This window comes from Brachyistius frenatus, unplaced genomic scaffold (genome assembly GCF_029030835.1).
Source record: "Brachyistius frenatus isolate BFR_SWC_R1_liver_20210118 unplaced genomic scaffold, ASM2903083v1 Contig_38, whole genome shotgun sequence".
NCBI lineage: Eukaryota > Metazoa > Chordata > Actinopteri > Embiotocidae > Brachyistius > Brachyistius frenatus.
In genome coordinates this window covers 947,604-965,942 of record NW_027210637.1, presented here as the reverse complement: position 1 = coordinate 965,942, position 18,339 = coordinate 947,604, and the positions used below count along the sequence as shown (strand labels likewise).

Genomic DNA, 18,339 nt, shown 5'->3' with positions numbered 1-18,339 from the left:
AAAGTAAAGTTGAGCTCTTGCAGTGTGAGTAATTAATTATTTTTTTTTTTTGCTCTGTTAACGTTCTGTAATCACCGCTGTGAGATAAATCCCTTTTATTCACAAGCAGAAGAAAAAAAAAAAGAACGAGTGTTTTCAGGCTGCTTTCCAATTAAAATTAAAGAGGGACGTCGTTTTCAGTGCTGGTTTATAAATGCAGAAGAATTACACTGTTGCCTTAACAACAGGCCGTTTGCCTGTGTTCCTTTTAAATGATAAAGTGTGGGCAAATAAAGAAATACAATAGTGTCTAATTAAGCAGGGAGAAGACGTTCATTTTTAGTTTCGTCTTTACTTTCCAGACAAACTGAAAGGACAACACGCCGCTTAGCGTCTATCCAAGCGCCTGGCAAGTCAGCGCGAGTGTTAGTGTGAGTGACCCGCTGGTGGCCGCTGGGCTGGCTGATACTGACCATCTGTGTGTATGTTGTGTGTGTGTATGTGCAGCTCCCCGCAGACTTCAGCAGACTTCACCTGGCCGACGGCTTACACCCACAGGTGACCCACGTCTCCTCCAGCCACTCAGGATGTAGTATCACCAGCGACTCTGGAAGCAGCAGCCTGTCAGACATTTACCAGGTAAGGCCTGCACCGCATGGCGCCGGACCGCCAGCCGGGACTCCCCCTGGATTGTTAAACAGGTGGGATAGTTTGTTAACCGGTCGTAATAAATCCTAAAGTTGGTCATTAAAGCTCCTTCGGCCTAGCTAGGGTCTATTTTTAATTTATTTATCACCTTTTAAACGTGAAACCATTAGGATTTGGGAAACGCAAAGTTTTTTTTTTTTTTTTTTTTGCAGCGGTTAGATGACAAGATCACCGGCTGTACGGTAAATATGAAGCTGCGCCAGTTAGCTTAGCTTAGCACAAAGACCGGTGTTGTTTTTACACTTCCGTTTTTTAATCAAACAAACATGGTATAACCTGTAAATCAGTGACTTTTAAAGGAGCAGATCGTTTTTCCATTGGCCCCAACCAGTTTAGCTGTTTCCCGCTTTTGAAGTTTTCATGCTAAACTTCCAACAGTATCTTAACATTTAATCTGGCTTCGTAGATAAATAAAGCTGGGTGTCATCTGCATAGCGATGAACCTTTGTGGGGAGATTTGTAACAATGGGGGAAGCATGTGTGACGTGATAAATATCGGACCCAGCACCGAACCTTGTGGAACCCCACGACTGACTTTTGCCTGAGTGGAAGAGTCATCATCGAAATGAACAAATTGAAACCTATCTGAACCTGTCTCGTTCCGTTCCTTTAATCCTAATGACTTCTTTTTCCAAGTGTATTTTCTTTCCCCCAAAGAGTTTGTTTTTGTGTAGGTCGAATAATGATTGAATACATTCCTCTCGGATGTATGTGTGAATAGTGAGCGAAGCCAATTGAATTCGACGAATATGGATAAACGCTTTAATAATGTATATTATTTTGTTAGATTATTGTTAACTAACATCACGATAATAAGCGCGTAGCATAAAATGAACTTTCAGCTGAATGCTTCTGATGCCAATCTGAAGACCCGCCGAGCTTAAACGAGTTGAACCGATGTTCAGCGAGCCGGAAAAACCTCTTCCTTGTGGTGAAATGACAAAATATACCTCTGGGATTTTACATTAGCCTCATTAAGAAGGACACCGTTTTTTTTGTGGGTTTTTTTTTTTTTTTTTTTTTGGTGAAGAATTTAAAGGCCTGGCTGCCAAAAAAAAGAGGCCATGAGACAGTAATAGGAGGCTTGTCGCTGCTCAGCGGGAGATGAGCAGACAGGCTGGAGGCTGCGAGCAGGTGGTCCCGCCTCCATCCCGACTCCAGCCGCTGCCTCTCGTCACCTCAAAGCAGAAGCGCCGAACTCCCGGCGAGCTCTGACGTACGATCTCACGTGAACGAGGAGATCCACGAGAAACGTTTATGCTGAAAGCATGACTCGAAGGCGCCGGGGCACATTTTGTGGTGTAAATGAGTGTTGTGTGTCTAAAAATGACTAGAGGGGAAAAAAAATACAAAATACAAGCAGGAATAAAAACACAATTCAACTCATTAGAACACAAATAGAACATCTCGTGACTGTGGACGTGCCCCAAACCCTGCCACTAATCCTCTTAACACACACACACACACACACACACACACACACACACACACACACACACACACACACACACACACACACACACACACACACACACACACACACACACACACACACACACACACACACACACACACACACACCCCATTGGCTCCTAATGCTGTCACCTGCTGCGTGCTTGTTTATGTGTGTGTGTTTGTGTGTTGTGACCGCGCTCGGGGGCATCGGGTCACATTCACTTTGTATTTATTTTTTTGCTCAGACGTCTTCCCGGCTAGTGTTGGTGCCGTGCCTTTATAAGTGTGTGTGTGTGTGTGTGTGTGTGTGTGTGTGTGTGTGTGTGTGTGTGTGTGTGTGTGTGTGTGTGTGTGTGTGTGTGTGTGTGTGTGTTGGGCCATGCTGTGGCTGGTTGAACAGGCTCTACTGTCCCCACAGTCTGTGATCCTGGTCTTAGCGCCATCTGCTAGCAGCTCTGTGGCAGCCTCTTGATTTCCCCTCTCTCGCTTTTTCTCTCTCTCTCTCTCTCTGAATCACCCACGCTGTCCTATTTTCCTCTCCGTCTCGGACCTCCCCTCTTCTAACTGTCCGTCCTCTGTCTCTTAAACGATATATATTTACTCGCTTTTGACTTCTCTTTTGTCTCGGTGTCTTTCTCTTTTTCGCACGTGATCAAACGCCTCTGCTCAGCTGACTGATAAACTCCGTGTGCTCGTGTTCTCTCTGGAAACGGCTCGAAGTGCCTCCGATTTGGAGGATTTGCAGCTTTTCTTTTATCTTTTGTGATAATAAAACGAATATGTTTGAGTTTTGAAAGGTTGTCACTTTTGGCTCGGGGGGGAATCGTATTTTCTGATATATCATAAAGCGGACTGTTTAATCGGTTAATCTAGAAGATAATCATCAGATTCATCTGTCATGAAAATAATCATTAATTCAGCTTTAAGTGTGTTTGCCAAGAGAAACTAACCACGCTGATTTCTCACCTCTTCGTCCTGTGATCGATTGAAACCATGCAGCTGCTTTGTATTCCCCTTTTGAACTTTGAATGATGATGAAGGCTTCTCTTATCTGGAATTGAATTCAACATAATTTTTTGCTAGAGAAATTCATTTTTTTCTACCTTTTATCCTCCTCAACGCCTTTTTAATGTGAATAAAGTGGCAGTTAGTAAATAAAGATAGTACTGTAGTTTTTTTTTTTTTTTTAAATTTGTCAGCTCGCAACAGCTCAGAACTAATGTGGTGGAGTGGATCAGTAAACGAGCGATGGGGGTGTTTCTGAATAAACGAATCAGGAGGAAGAGAAAGAGGAGGTTCTTTAAACACTTTAAACCACAATGAGTTCATGGTACAAAACGGATACAGTGGTGACCATGAATTTGAACTTTTTCCACATTTTTTTTTTCCCCTACATATTTGCTGATGCAGCAATGCTGGAGCTCAGATTATTGTTGGGGGGGGGGGGGCTGCTCTCACCGCTCTGATCCCGCACGGCCTCCTCCGGCCGAGAGCACATCGTGAAGACTCCCACATCGTTGTCACGTCACTGCCAACATGGCGCACTGTTTGTGTCTGAATAAATCATGAAATTGGTCCTCCAGAAGGACGTTGAAAGCATTGATCCAAGAATAGCCCCGATGAAATATTAACAGCACCTGACTCGCCCACTGACTCTTAATGCTTACTGCACACTTATGGATTTTTGATACATGCGAGACACGGAAAGAAACAAGCCGGTGCGTGAATACAAAGGCGCTCCCGGGCAGTAGATAATGTATTTAAAATACAGGCATTGCAGACCTTGGATGTTAACAACCTGTTTCACACCCTGCTGAAAACCAACGAAGTCACTGTGGTGTCTGGCCATCTTCACGTGTCTTGTGCTTTTTTTTATTTTTTTATTTTTATGTTCGTTCTGTGATATATTGTGGGAAGTGTGACGAACCTGTTTAAGTGCGTCCTCTGAAAAATCGGCAGAAAACGATGACTATGCAACTCTCGACCGTTTTGGTGGGGGGGGGGGGGGGGGTTTCAAATTTCAGGAGCAACGTCATTTTTGAGACCTCGATGTTTTACCTTGCGAAGCGATAACCGGCGACTCTTCACTCTTTGAAAGGCCCTTCGCGCTTCTCGACCCCCCCCCCCCCCCCACGCTGGCCCCGCCCACCAGGGTGTGCACCAGTCACGCCCAAATGGCCACTCAGACACTGAATCATTAATGAGCCTTTTGCACATGGTGTTATGAGGAGAGATGACATGGGGTGGAGGGGTGTGTGTGTGTGGGGGGGGGGGTGCATCTGTGTGTTGGGGACTCTTGAGCATTACAAAATTAAACGTGGACCGAGTAGTCGGGGAGCCGAAGATGCGTCTGGCTCTGGGATTTTGCGGACAGTTTGCAAAGGCAACCTTTTCTCCTCTTTCTATTAGGAAGCTTGAGTTTGGGCACCACGTCGGGGTAAGAGGGTTCGCTGCAGGGAGGCGGCGGCGCTGACGGCTTTTTTTTGTTTTTGTTTGTAGTTTTTTTTTGTTTGTTTGTTCCAGCCGCTTTCGGTTTCTGCTCTTGCGAGAGGCTTTTTGGTGTCGTGTGAACCAGGCAATATGGCTCCCTTTGTCATTTTATCAAAGTATTTTTCTTTGATGATGGCGGGAGAACTCCGTTAATATCGCTCATGCAGGAGGAATTGCATTACGTTCGCTTCTCGTCTAGTTTTTTTTTTTTTTTTCGGCTTAACACATATTTCATGTGGTGCTTTCAAAGAACAGGAACTGGCTGCGAGGCGGGCGGTGGAGTTTTGCTAGGGGGGTGGAGGGGTTGGGAGTTAATTAGCTTCTTACTATGCATAACAGACTGTTTGGTATGCAGTGTTGATGCCTGTCTTTCTCATATTGTACTCAGTACCTCATCCATTTCACGAGATGCGTCAAATGCGTTTTACCCACTTTCTTTTTTTTTTTTTTAATTGTTATTATTATTTTTGCTTTTGATCGTAAATGCGGCTGATGTCTGTATTGCAAAAATGCGTGTGTGCTGTGAAATTGTACACCAGCTGTGTACAAATGTGTAAAGCGTTGTTTGTAACCAGCGCGCGTGTTCGGTGGCTCAGTGTCTTCGCTGAAGGACACGTGGACAGAGAACTTGGACTCGCTGGTCGCTGCAGAGATTTGACCCTTTTATGGCTGTCGGAGCAAGCCAGCTGTGGTTCCCCCCCACCCCGACTCCTGGTGTTGGATGGAGACGCCGAAATCCCCTCCTCGTCTTCGTCACCGTCCTTCGTGGCTCACTTGTCGTCCGTTTGTGTTCTTCCATTTTCAGGCCACGGAGAACGAACCGGGCGACATGGACCTCAGTGGCCTGCCGGAGACCGCCGTCGACTCCGAGGAGGACGACGATGAGGAGGACATCGAGCGGGCGTCGGACCCCCTCATGAGCCGGGACATCGTGCGGGACTGCCTGGAGAAGGACCCGATGGACAGGACCGACGATGACATAGGTGAGCCTTTTAAGGTTTGGGGTTCGAGTTAAAAATCCAACTAAATAAGGAGCAATATTGGGGCCCTATCGTAATTAAAAGACATCTGCTCACGCAGTGTTTATTTTAGATGTATCCTGCCTGTTGTTGTGCCTGAGAGTGCTATTTTTTGCTATCTTTGGAAAATGGACTGAAAAATATCAGTTAAAAAGAAAAAAAAAACACAAGCAGCACTTCTTCTTGTCCCATTTTTAGATTAATTTATTGCTCCATAAACAACACTCACTCCCTTTTTTTTTTTTTTCTTATGTAAATCGGCCACGGTAAATTTACATTTGTCTGAAGTGTGCGCTGCTCTTCATTTACGATGTCGGCTTTCGAGTAATTCTTCGCAGCCACGTCGGGCTTGTAAGCATCACATCCCTTAAAGCTGTGACTCGACTCCAATGAAAGTGATAGGCATGTTTAAAAAAAAAAAAAACTTAAGTCCACACACTCGGAGCTTAGCTTACAGATGTGGACTTGGGGAGGAGGAGGATGATGATGATGTAGAGAAAGTAAGAATGAGTGCCAGCGCCCCCCCCCTCTCACCTCCTTCGCTGCAGCCCCCCCTCCCTCCCTATCCACCGGCAGGCTTTTTTCTAGGTCACTCCTACACATCCTCTCGCCTCACCTCTCCCCAGCACATTAAACTTTCAGTGCTTTCACAGCTACACACACACACACACACACACACACTACGCTGTTGCCATGCCAAGCCCGGGTCAGCCAGTGCGCCAGACTGCTGCCGGGCAGACAGGAGGCGAGAGCATGGATGGTGGATGGGGACGGAGACACAGAGAAAGAGAGAGACGGGTCGTCCACCCCCTCCGTCTCCCCCCTCCTCTCAGGGTGCTGCAGAAAGTCCTGCACTCTCGTATTACATAAAGCAGTTCCTCTCGGTGACACACCCAGTCAGAGGAAACCGACGTTGAAGCATTTCAGTATCAGGCAGATACTTTAGTTTTGATTTTGGGCGATCCTACTCTTGAGATTTCTGCCTTCCCGAACAAAATTCTGTTTTTTAATCATTTATTTGCTCAGGATATTAGAATTTTGTCATCAGAAGTGTCATCTGTTTTACAATTATATTTATCTGTATGAGGTACTTTTTAATGGGCTTTTTATCTATCGCATATATGTTTTCCATATAACTTTTTTTTTTACATTATCACTTCGAGAGGTTTTGGAGCTTCTATAATAACTTCTATTTTATGTGATGCTTCAGTCTTGGCCAGTACATGCCTTTACTTTTCCTGGTTATATAGTTTATATATGGAAAGACAGTCAAATTTAATATATGCTACCCAACACACAATGAAGATATAAATATTAATAGTAGTAACATTACTCTGGATAGTCTGCAGATTTGAATATTAAAGAACAATTTTATGTTAAAGAAATAACATGTTCACGGTAAGACATGTTTTTTTTTTTTTTTTTTTAAACATAATCATCTTTTAGTGCTTTGGAAAGAAATTCCATACAGATGTTTGCACGGCTAGATTACTCTGAAGACATGTCAGGAATTATGTTTTTCTTTTTAGCTATTTGGGTGAACCAAGCCTTTAAACTTGATCCTTTTTGACGTTCAATATGATTTCAGAAGTGCTTCACCGTCAGTAATAACTCCTTAAATTCACACAGAGGTCATCGAGAGAATTATCAGCGATCATTCCTGGCTTGTCTTGAGGGTTACATCAATAGAACTGATTTTTTTGTTGGGCTTTGTCTTCTCCACATCATGATTCCTCTGTTGGGCCGCATATTCACTGTGCTGATGGCTCACTTTTGGATTGCTCGTGTGTCCCCGGCGGGATCGAAGTTGGGCAGCGCCGGCTCGCCCGGAGAACTCCGCCTGCCCTCCTTCTCTCCTCCAAGTGTCAGGACTTGTGTTTGCCGCTGTTGCTAAACTCCTCCGCTTTCTTCCCTTCCGCTGTCTTCTCCTCTGTCCCTCTCGCAGAGCAATTACTGGAGTTCATGCATCAACTGCCAGCGTTCGCCAACATGACCATGTCAGTGAGGAGGGAACTCTGCGCTGTCATGGTGTTCGCCGTGGTCGAGCGCGCCGGCACCATCGTCCTCAACGATGGAGAGGAGGTGTGTGTTGATGCATACTCAAGCACACATAAACCCTGTCTTGTGACTGTGTTTATATATATATGTATGTGTGTGTGTGTGTGTGTCCACGGGAGATGAACCTTTGTCTCCCGTCTTCACACCAATGAATCTTCTTCCATTTGATGTTTTTTCTGCTCTATTAAACCTGAATGGTGAACGTCCCTTATCACCGGGATCCCTCGGGCACCCGACGCCAGCCTCACTTATTCTTTCTTCTCTCTGTGGTCAAGGCACGACATGAAGTTTCAATGAAGATGATTTGGGTTTTTTTCTTGCTATAATGCACTCTACCAATAAAGAGCAGGCATTGCCTTTGAGGCCTGGCCACATCAGTAAATGTCGGGTCACAGAGAATTGAAGGTTCATTGAGTTTATTGTTGCTGCCGGGATAAAAGATGTGAAGCTCTAAAATGTCAGCTTTTCAGGAATTCTTGAAAGCATCCATATTTCTTATTTAAACCCTCAAAAGGATGAAAGAATTTTATTCTCTAAATTTCAAACAAGCATGTATAACAACCCGGTTTCCAAAACTGTTGGGATGCTGGTTAAAATGTAAATAAAAACAGAATGCAATGATTTACACGCCACGTAAACCCATATTTAATTGCAAATGGGCAAGAGTGGGACAACATTTCACTTCCAAAACTCCAGAAACTGGTCTCCTCAGTTCCCAGACATTTGCAAAGTGTTGTAAAAAAAGGAAGTGATATAAAACAGTGGTAAACATGCATCTGTCCCAACTTTTTTTGAGACGTGTTGCTGGCATCCAATTCAAAATAAGCATATTTTTTTTCGTAAAACAGTAATATTTCTCAGTTGATATGTTGTCTTTGCTCTATTTCCAATTAAATATGGGTTTACAGGATTTTCAAATCATTGCGTTCTGTTTTTATTTACATTTTACGCAGCGTCCCAACTTTTCTCGAAACGGGGTTGTACATGTGTGTTGATGCTCTGGATGTATTGAAACGTCTTCCTTTATTCATGTTTTGTTGGCCAGCACTAACAGCCTCTTGCTATTGCTCTGTCCCTCCGAGGAAAGTAAGAAACCATCTGTTCGTGCAGCGGCTCCCTCGTAGTCACTGCATATGCTTTTCTTTTTGATAAATAACTTTGACTCATTAAGGGACACCAGCTGTTGTGAATATTACTAGACTAATCTTAATCGGATCCCTAAACTTCTTATTTTGAACGCATTTCTTATGTCTTTTTTTTTTTTTTTTGTCTTCAAACATCTAACCGCTGTGGTCTTGTGTTTTGGGCGGGGCTCCAGCTGGACTCGTGGTCGGTGATCCTGAACGGCTCGGTGGAGGTGACGTACCCCGACAGCCGGACGGAGATCCTGTGCATGGGCAACAGTTTCGGGGTGTCGCCAACCATGGAGAAGGAATACATGAAAGGTGTCATGAAGACCAAGGTGGACGACTGCCAGGTAGGATCCTTGTTTGAAACGCCTCTATGCTGGTCTGAGTTTATCTGTTACGCACAATCTCTTCTCCAGTCAGCTGTTATCGGTTGTATTTAACTTTCAATTGGGCACTTATAAAATGCGTTTAAATCAGTTCTACTCAGATCGAATTTGGTCCAGTGGTCAAAATATCAAGCATATTAAAAAAAAAAAAATAAAAAAAAAAAAATCGTCACTGCAATGCCATTAAGCATGTATAATAAATGTTTTTTGGGTTTTTTATTCAGTTGGATTGAATCTGTCTCTAACACGTGCTACCTTGTTTTTGTCTAGTTCGTGTGTATAGCCCAGCAGGACTACTGCTGCATCCTCAACCAGGTGGAGAAGAACATGCAGAAGGTTGAGGAGGAAGGAGAGATCGTGATGGTGAAGGAGCACCGCGAACTGGACCGCACCGGCACCAGGAAAGGACACATCGTCATCAAGGTGACAGATTCTTAATAAAAAGGCCTAAAATCGGAGTCGAGTGTTGTGGAAAAACTGCTTAACAACCTTAAATTGAAAGAAAAACGCATAAAAAAGAAACAGCCATGGGGTTCGTTTGCAATAAATATTTATTATATCATGTTGTACAGCATAATATGGACAGTCATTTTCTTCAAACCATCTCAAGGCTTAAGATATAAAAGCTCTGGTTTTTTTTTTTTATAGTGTAGTCAGTAAAAATCCTCATTTCATTGGTCAGTTAAACATAGTTGCATCCTTATTTTTCAGTCTTCTTTCTAACAATTTACAGACTCGATGCTAAAATGTATAACATAGAAACTTCCAGTAAGTAGACTAAAACCTTGCAGAAGGAGCATTGTCCTAATTAACAACCCGAGCCTCTGACTTTTGACCTCTTACCCACATTGATGTTACGTACACGTAATAAACTGGCCCAGATTGAATCACATGACCGAGGTCTGAAAATACTCTGATTGTGAGTTTCTAAGAGCAACTTTGTCACTACGAGATAAATGAAAGCAAATGATGACATTAGCATATAAATGACGATAACCACAGCTTTATTTACTTTCTCATAATTGCTTGGTAACATTCAAAGAAACGTGTGCTGGCTTGTAATTTTATGCGCGAAAGGTTGTAATCAAACCAATAACACCGCTATTGTTAAAACCTCAGGGCACACCGGAGCGTCTCACCATGCACCTGGTGGAGGAGCACTCGGTGGTGGACCCCACCTACATCGAGGACTTCCTGTTGACCTACAGGACCTTCCTCTCCAGCCCCATGGTCGTGGGCAAGAAGCTCCTGGAGTGGTTCCACGACCCCAGTCTCAGGGACAAGGTATATATATATATATGTTCTATATCTGTTATGTATCCGTCTTAACACACCTGAAGCAGGCAGATTTTGCAACCTAGGAACTTCTGGTTTACACAGTTATGAAAAACTTCAAATCGTGCTTCAGACAAAGTCGATGAGGTGAATAAAATCCTGAAACAAGCTTGGACTTTGAACTTCTGCTGTAATCAGAAACGGTTCAAATGGAAGTCAGACAAAGCGTCTAATCCAAACAAAATAGAGATTTACAGACATGCAGCAATGAGGTACAATACAATACAGTTTCCCCGCGAGCGTTTTGGATGGGATGTCAAGTGCAGCGTGTGCCGCGTGTTGACCTGTGTCTGATCATGCGATGTCCCCAGGTTACACGGGTAGTCTTGCTGTGGGTAAACAATCACTTCAACGACTTCGAGGGTGACCTTGCCATGACTCACTTTTTGGAGGAGTTCGAAAACAATCTGGAGAAAGAAGTAAGTGGGACATCGAAAGCAGAGAGATTACACACATGCAAGACAAAAGAAAAATGATTCACTTTACTCATATCATCTGTTTGTGTTGTTTTGTTTTTTTCTTTCCAGAAAATGTGCGGGCACCTCAGACTGTTAAACATAGCGTGTGCTGCTAAAGCCAAGCCGCGGCTGGTGACGCTGACCAAGCCGGCCAGAGACTCTCCGCTGGCCTTCAGCCTCCTCGGAGGTCAGGAGAAAGGTTTCCGCATCTTCATCGACGCGGTGGAGGCGGGGAGCAAGGCGGCAGAGGTCGGCCTTAAGCGTGGAGATCAGGTAGGATCAGTCTTCCTCCTGGACGTCAGCCAGAAATCGACGTTCGGGATCTTGCTCAATGACATTTCATCGGTCCTTTTTTTTATATATATATACGCTTTGTCACGTTTTTCCTTTGGGTTCATTCAAAAGTCTCAGAAGACACTCTGATTTGTTGTAGGCAGAAAACTTTGGAGAGAATTCACTCCAGTCGCACAGACTAGCGCTCGAAACTGATCTTCTTCTTTTTTTTTTTTCCATGTCGAAGCTAATTTCTTTTGTTGTGAATTATTATTATTTTTTTTTTTTTTACATTTTGCTCAAACTAGCATTGAAAGAGTTTCTTTTGAAAAATTCAGAAAATTGAAGTTGCCAGTTTAGCTATGGGCGCCCCGTGTTGGCGCTTTCTCCCTCGCAACCTGACTTCTCAACCATTTTTCACACTCTGCAGTCCTCTGAGCTTTAAGCAAAGTCCCCCTTAATCCTTGAAACCATCTTTAGAGTGTCTGGATGCGAGTTAAGCCCTCTTGACTCCAAACATCCCCTGCAGCTGTCCCCCCTCCCACACACACACACACACACACAAAAAGGAAGCTGACATCCTTGGAAGCGTTCGCTCTCTCACATCCTTCACACCTTCAGGTTTTTTTTTTTTTTTTTTTTTTTTTTTTTATTACTTCAGTCACCGCCACCATTCAGTCAGTCGGGACGTACCGTTTCAGAGCTTCGGTTATTAAACTCTCTCGCTTTGTCATCGAGCCGTTGGCAGAAGTTTTCCCAGCCGTGAGCTCTTCCGCATCTCGCTAATCGCTACTGATCCTGAAGTTAAGCAGATGACGAAACCTGTACGTACATCGCGGTTAAAAGGTGACTTCCTCTTCACCCGAACAGGAAGTGCCAAGCTTCCAAGAAGGCTGCTTTTCAAATGCAAATAGCTGGAAAGGCAAAAGGATGATGACGCTGCCCGTGTTAATGTCAAAACCGTGTTGGACTAAATGCCAACATGCAGGAGGTCGGTAGTTTATGGCTTCTTGGTTCACCGGTACGGTTATGTAGTTCAGAGACATGCAATAGTTTTCTTTGTTTCAAAGTGTTCTCGCTCAGATATAACGTGACCTGCAGTTTGACACGACGCGGTGACAAGACAAGTCATTAAATACCTCTAATGGTGGAGTTTACTGCCCGCTTACCAGTTGGATTCTTAATCTAGGTGCGTTATTACGCAACAACCGCTGATTTAAGACCAGAAGATAGTCTTTTCACATTATTATTTCTGCTCTTCTGAAACAAAAAGATCACATCAAAACACATCGCCTGCCAAAATATCTGCAGCTTTTCATTATTTTACGCAGAAATCAACATGTTTTCGTGCCCTCTGTTTAACACACTCAACAAACACACTGATTCTTCTGTCCAGCAGCAGCAGTGAAGAATAAACGCTGTTGTTCAGTGTTGAGGAACAGCTGCAGCTTTAGTTGGAAAATTCTTTCAGACGGTGGCCACGCCCTTTTCCTCTACGTAGCCAAGATGGCGACGTTTTTTTTTTTTTTGGGGGGGGGGGCGTTTTCAGTGCATTATCCTGGTACTTGCAGTGCACGGCATGTTTTCTGTACTCGACACTTACGTACTCAGAATAGTGAGTGTTAGTATGTAAGTATTTGTCTCTTCTTCTTCTCTGCAGATCTTGGAGGTCAATGGACAGAATTTTGAAAATGTCCAGCTCAACAAAGCCAATGAGATTCTGAGGAACAACACGCACCTGTCCATAACTGTGAAGACAAACCTTTTAGGTAAGGCTCCAGGTATTTATGTAACTTTTCTCTCCTGTAATTGATAAGCCATAATAAAATACACTTAAAGTCACGGACGGGGATTTTCCCGTTGTACAAAGCACATGGCTCATCCTTTTCTTTTCTTTTTTTTTTTACCTCATTATTCCACGTCTTAAAGTGTTTAAAGAGCTGCTAACGAGGCCCGAACAGGACCACGACTTGGACGGCGAGGAGGAGCACGACCGGAAGAACGGGGCGCCGCACCTCCCGAAGATCGGGGACATCAAGAAGGCGAGCCGCTACTCGATCCCCGACCTGGCGGTGGACGTGGAGCAGGTGATGGGTCTGGAGAAGGTCAGCAAGAAAGCCAAGACCAACTCGGTGGGAGGACGCAACAAGCTGAAGAAGATCTTCGACAAGACGCTCACCAGCATCCTGCCCCCGAAACCATACAAGTAAGGAGACCTGACGGCATGTCGAGTCAGCAGTCAGGTGTTTAAGATGCACGTGGTAGCTTTCCATTTTTGGCATTTTAAGATGGAGAGTTGTAATTTGAATGTACTGTAATCTTATTAGATGGTGGTAGTAAACCTCACACAGCAGGTTTATTCACTATAGGGAGCAGCTCTGTGATTGTTTCATATCAAAAGAAGCCCAAAAGGGATAAGAGAGGGGAAAAAAGACATTGATTAATCTTCTTGTGTCGCCTCTTGATTGGGAGTGATTGGGGTTGTTTCTCTCAGCTTTTTCCAACTTGTACAAACTTTTTTTTGCCTTTTTTCTGTCATTATAACAACGCTGCTCTGATTAATTTATGTAAATAGAACGTGTAATGTGATCAATCAATCACCTGCCGAGCCGAATCAGACATCTCGATGCATCGAAATTTGTTATCGGTGTAGTTTGCTAGATGACGTTTTGAGGACCTCGGTGATCAAATATGTGGCTTCTGCTGTCTGATGCAGCATCACTGCTCGTTTTCCCCGAAGAATAATAAGCCTTATATTATGTTAACATATAAAATTATGTTTTTCTAATGATAGAGGAGGAAAAAGTCTACAAAACCTTGAAAAATGGGTGATTTCACTGAGTTTTTCGAACCTTTAGTTCCTAATGAAAGAAGGTGTCATTCAGTTTGTTATCCTCATGATCGAGCGCCACATCCCAGTTTGACATTTCTGTAAAATATTTTTTTTTATAAAATATAAAACTTTGCCATATTTCGTGCAGAATTATATTGTATAGATTGCACGGCCCTTCAAACTCTTTGCCAAAATAAACATCGCCCTCTGGCTGCTGACGACAGAACTGCCATCTCACCCTCCTCTCCTTTCCTCTCCCCTCCTCTCTCCGCTCTCTCTCTCTCCCTCTTGTTTCCATAGCGACGTTTGCGTGGGCCAATCGCAGGACGACATTATAGTGGGGATGAAGCAGTCCAAACAGATCCCACCGGCTCTGCCGGTCAGCGGGAACCTGTCGTCGTCGAACCCGGACCTGCTGCAGTCTCACCACCGCATCCTCGACTTCAACAACCAGCCTGGTGTGTATTTTACCAGCGGATTTAATGTGGCACTGATATTATTCGATTTGTTTTTTTTGTTTGTTTGTGTGTGTGTGTGGGAGGGGGGAGGGGGGGGGGCAGATGGCCTCATACAACCAGAGATATTAAAAGGGACACTCCCCACTATTTGACTCCTAGCAGCCATGAAAGATGCTCTCTGTGTTTCATTAACTCCTGTCCATCATATGTTGTTTGTGTCCTTTTCAGTCCCTGCCGTAATGAGTGAGTATCGTGTCTCCTCGTGATCCCGCCCTCTGGCAGCACAGTCACGTCTTTGTCGCTCCTAAATCAGACTAAACATTCATCAGCTGCTGCGCTGTGATGTGCAAACGTAACATAAACTAGAGTTAATCGGCGTTCACGCTTGTCTCAGCCAATCGAGTAAAGCTCACATTATCGCTCCGATTACTGACGCTTACAATTTTCTACGGGTCCTATGGGTGTTTTCATGGAGATGCATATGATCTGTTGGGTTGATGCCGAACGAACCAATGATGGGAAATGAGGTCTGTGGGCGACTTTACAAATACACTGGTGTGATTTTACTTTTGGAGATATTGAATGACTCTTGTAACACAAATAAGCAAAAAGAAAATCACCACATTTTTTTCGGTTTGGTTATGAGATTCAAACGGCTCATATTTCAGAGGAGAAACAATTTGCTGATTATTGACGTGATTTTTTTTTTTTTTGGTCCCCAGATATGTCGGACCAGGTGCTACGAGTCTTCAAGGCGGACCAGCAGTCCCGCTACATCATGATCGGGAAGGACACGACGGCTAAGGAGGTGGTGGCCCAGGCCATCAGGGAGTTCGCCCTGACCGCGGCGCCGGAGGCTTACTCGCTCTGCGAGGTGTCCGTCACACCGGAGGGCGTCATCAAACAGAGGCGGTTACCGGATCAGCTCTCCAAACTGGCCGACAGGATTCAGCTGAGCGGCAGGTAACGACAAACAACCGCCTCCCTAATTTTCTTCTTCCTTACGTGAATCGCGATGTTGTAGCCTCGTGTTTTTGTTCAGGAACCATCTTAAACCTCAACCTGCTTCGATAAAGGAAATATAAAACTAAATGAGGTTTAATTGATTACCTAACCTCTAGTGGCACCCGGAGGTATCGCAGCTTCAGGCACCTCCGCATCGGCTTCATTTTTCAGACCCGGAAAGCTGCGTCCACTTTTATATACAGTCTGTGATATTGACTTGATTGCTCCTCCTCTGTCCTCAGATACTACCTAAAGAGCAACATGGAGACGGAGACGTTATGCTCGGACGAGGACGCCCAGGACCTCTTGCGAGAGGGCCAGATCTCGCTGCTGCAGCTCAGCACGGTGGAGGTGGCCACGCAGCTCTCCATGCGAGCCTTCGAGCTCTTCTGCGCCATCGAGCCGACCGAGTACATCGACGACCTGTTCAAGCTGCGCTCCAAGACCGGCTCCGCCAGCCTCAAGCGCTTCGAGGAGGCCATCAACCACGAGACCTTCTGGGTGGCCACGGAGGTGACGCGGGAGCCCAATCAGCTCAAACGCATGAAGACCGTCAAGCACTTCATCAAGATCGCGCTGCACTGCCGCGAGTGCAAGAACTTCAACTCCATGTTCGCCATCATCAGGTGATAAGAAATGTGTAGCAGTGAAGCACGGGTTGGGGACCGTTTCCCCTTTTCGTTCCCACGGTAACCGTGTCTTCCTCTCCACAGCGGTCTGAACCTGGCTCCGGTCTCCAGACTCAGGGGGACGTGGGAGAAGTTACCGAGCAAGTACGAGAAGCTGTTCGGCGACCTGCAGGACCTCTTCGACCCCTCCAGGAATATGGCCAAGTACAGGAACGTCCTCAACAATCAGAACCTCCAGCCGCCAATCATCCCCCTGTTCCCCGTCATCAAGAAGGACCTGACCTTCCTACACGAAGGTACGTGACATGAAATGCGCCTGTATTAAAAAAATATATATTTCACAGCCAGTCACAACTTTAATGTGGTTTTATTTTGTAGAGGTGATTCATTTAATCGGCAACTGGAATAAATGTGTCAGTTGTGTGTGTTTCGCAGTACAAATATACCCTGAACCAGGCCGTGACTCATTTTATGCAGGTTTATTTCAGATGATTTTATTGGTATTGACCCTAAATTACTCATAAAAATGCAGATACTCATTTGACAGTTTTTAAGTTTTAATTTTGCCGCTTGTGCTCACCTTTTTTTCTTCTGTTTTTTTTTTTCTTTTTTGTTTCTTTATTTTTCAGGCAATGACTCTAAAGTGGACGGCTTGGTGAACTTTGAGAAGCTGAGGATGATCGCCAAAGAAATCCGCCACGTGGGCCGCATGGCGTCCGTCAACATGGACCCGGCCCTCATGTTCCGAACCAGGTCAGGACGCCTTCACGGCTCTTAAAGCCAGATTTCGAACGATTGACGCACCCTTCGCCCTCCCTGTAGGAAAAAAGTCAGCTCTCCACTGACTAACCAGCTCTGCGGTGGTTTAGCCGGTTCACATAGATTCAGTACGATTTCCGCATTCACGCTTTTTCCCCTTCAAGCAGCTGTTCCCTTTTTGGCAACTGCTTCCTTCGGCAACTGTTTTCTTTTTTTTTCCCCTGTCCACGTCGTTGGCGTAACATGTGCTCGGTGCTTCTGTGAAAGTGTGTCCGTGTCTAATCGTGTCTCTTCTTTAGTGGAGTTGTTACCGTTTGATTTTTCCTTTTTTTTTTTCTGCTGACGTTCATGTGGGGTCTCTTTTGGTGAAATTGCTTCTCTTTGGTGATCTTTGGTGGTCTTTCTCTGTCCTAAGCTTTTATCTCCTCTCTTTTTCTCATCCACCCTTCACGCCTCCTCCCCCCGTGCTTCTCTGTTCCTGGCAACCCTCACCCTCTAGGAAGAAGAAATGGAGAAGTTTAGGGTAAGTTTGGTGATCCCCTTTGCCCCCTCCTTGCACCATGGAGCCCCCTTTTTTTTTCCTGCCGGTTTTGCGTGCTTTTTTTTCTTCTTTTCAACTGGCAAATGTTTTTTCCATTAACCGGTTTGAGTTGAATCCTCCCACTAACACCACCTAACACTAACCTTAAGGATAATCAATTAAGCAAAGGTCACCGTTGCTAACGCGAGGCTACTCTGGACTATTCTACATCCTATAAACATCACCTTTGTGCTTATCGATTAAACACGTAGGTCATCGAAAATGAAACCGGCCTCGTATTAGCAAACATGACTTTTGTGATTTGTCATTTTACAACAAACTGCATGCAGCTTCGGGTTCGGAGTTTGACCTGTTTTCCTTTTATCTTTGAGGTTTTTTTTTTTTTTTTCTTATTTTTTATGGCTGCTTATCAAACCTCCAAATAGCCGGAGATTCTGGTATTTTTTTTTTTTTAGCATGCTTTACATTCTTGTGGTCCAACAAGCACATCGTTGTGCATACCGAACATTTAATGGGAAACATACCGAAGCGCGTTACCGTTCATTTTAGCTGAAAATCATTTTCGCTGAGCGGCTCGGTTGTAATTACAAGATACTGAAGTTGTAATTGCTCGAAAATGTCCGAAATGTCTTTCCTCTGACTGTGACTACTCATCACTAGAGGTGATTGTCGGGTGTTGTTTGTCCCAGACCATGAGAAAGAAAGAAAAAAAAAAGAAGCTTTTTCTACTACTACTACTACTACTACTATTACCACTACCAGCAGCTCTGACTCAAGCCACAGAAATGTAAACTATGACTGAGCACTCCACTACTCTTTTTCT

At 44.5% G+C, this 18,339-nt stretch overlaps 1 protein-coding gene across 4 annotated transcripts in view; it reads left to right on the top strand.

The window, feature by feature from the left end:
* The window catches only part of rapgef2b (Rap guanine nucleotide exchange factor 2b), a 106,860-nt gene that overhangs the window by 80,901 nt on the left and 7,620 nt on the right, over window positions 1–18,339 (top strand). For 3 of the 4 annotated variants that reach the window (XR_011311032.1, XM_069701732.1, XM_069701731.1), the window contains 16 exons: window positions 487–618; window positions 5,438–5,615; window positions 7,597–7,733; window positions 9,028–9,186; window positions 9,496–9,648; window positions 10,345–10,509; window positions 10,872–10,979; window positions 11,088–11,291; window positions 12,952–13,072; window positions 13,221–13,497; window positions 14,425–14,582; window positions 15,305–15,545; window positions 15,830–16,213; window positions 16,301–16,512; window positions 16,846–16,969; window positions 17,475–17,498. Coding sequence is in view for 2 of the 4 variants with exons in the window: in XM_069701732.1 (XP_069557833.1) it covers window positions 487–618; window positions 5,438–5,615; window positions 7,597–7,733; window positions 9,028–9,186; window positions 9,496–9,648; window positions 10,345–10,509; window positions 10,872–10,979; window positions 11,088–11,291; window positions 12,952–13,072; window positions 13,221–13,497; window positions 14,425–14,582; window positions 15,305–15,545; window positions 15,830–16,213; window positions 16,301–16,512; window positions 16,846–16,969; window positions 17,475–17,498 (2,777 nt within the window). In the remaining 2 variants the exon portion in view is untranslated. The remainder of the gene's footprint in view (window positions 1–486; window positions 619–5,437; window positions 5,616–7,596; window positions 7,734–9,027; window positions 9,187–9,495; window positions 9,649–10,344; window positions 10,510–10,871; window positions 10,980–11,087; window positions 11,292–12,951; window positions 13,073–13,220; window positions 13,498–14,424; window positions 14,583–15,304; window positions 15,546–15,829; window positions 16,214–16,300; window positions 16,513–16,845; window positions 16,970–17,474; window positions 17,499–18,339) is intronic. The other variant, XR_011311033.1, reaches the window with a different exon arrangement.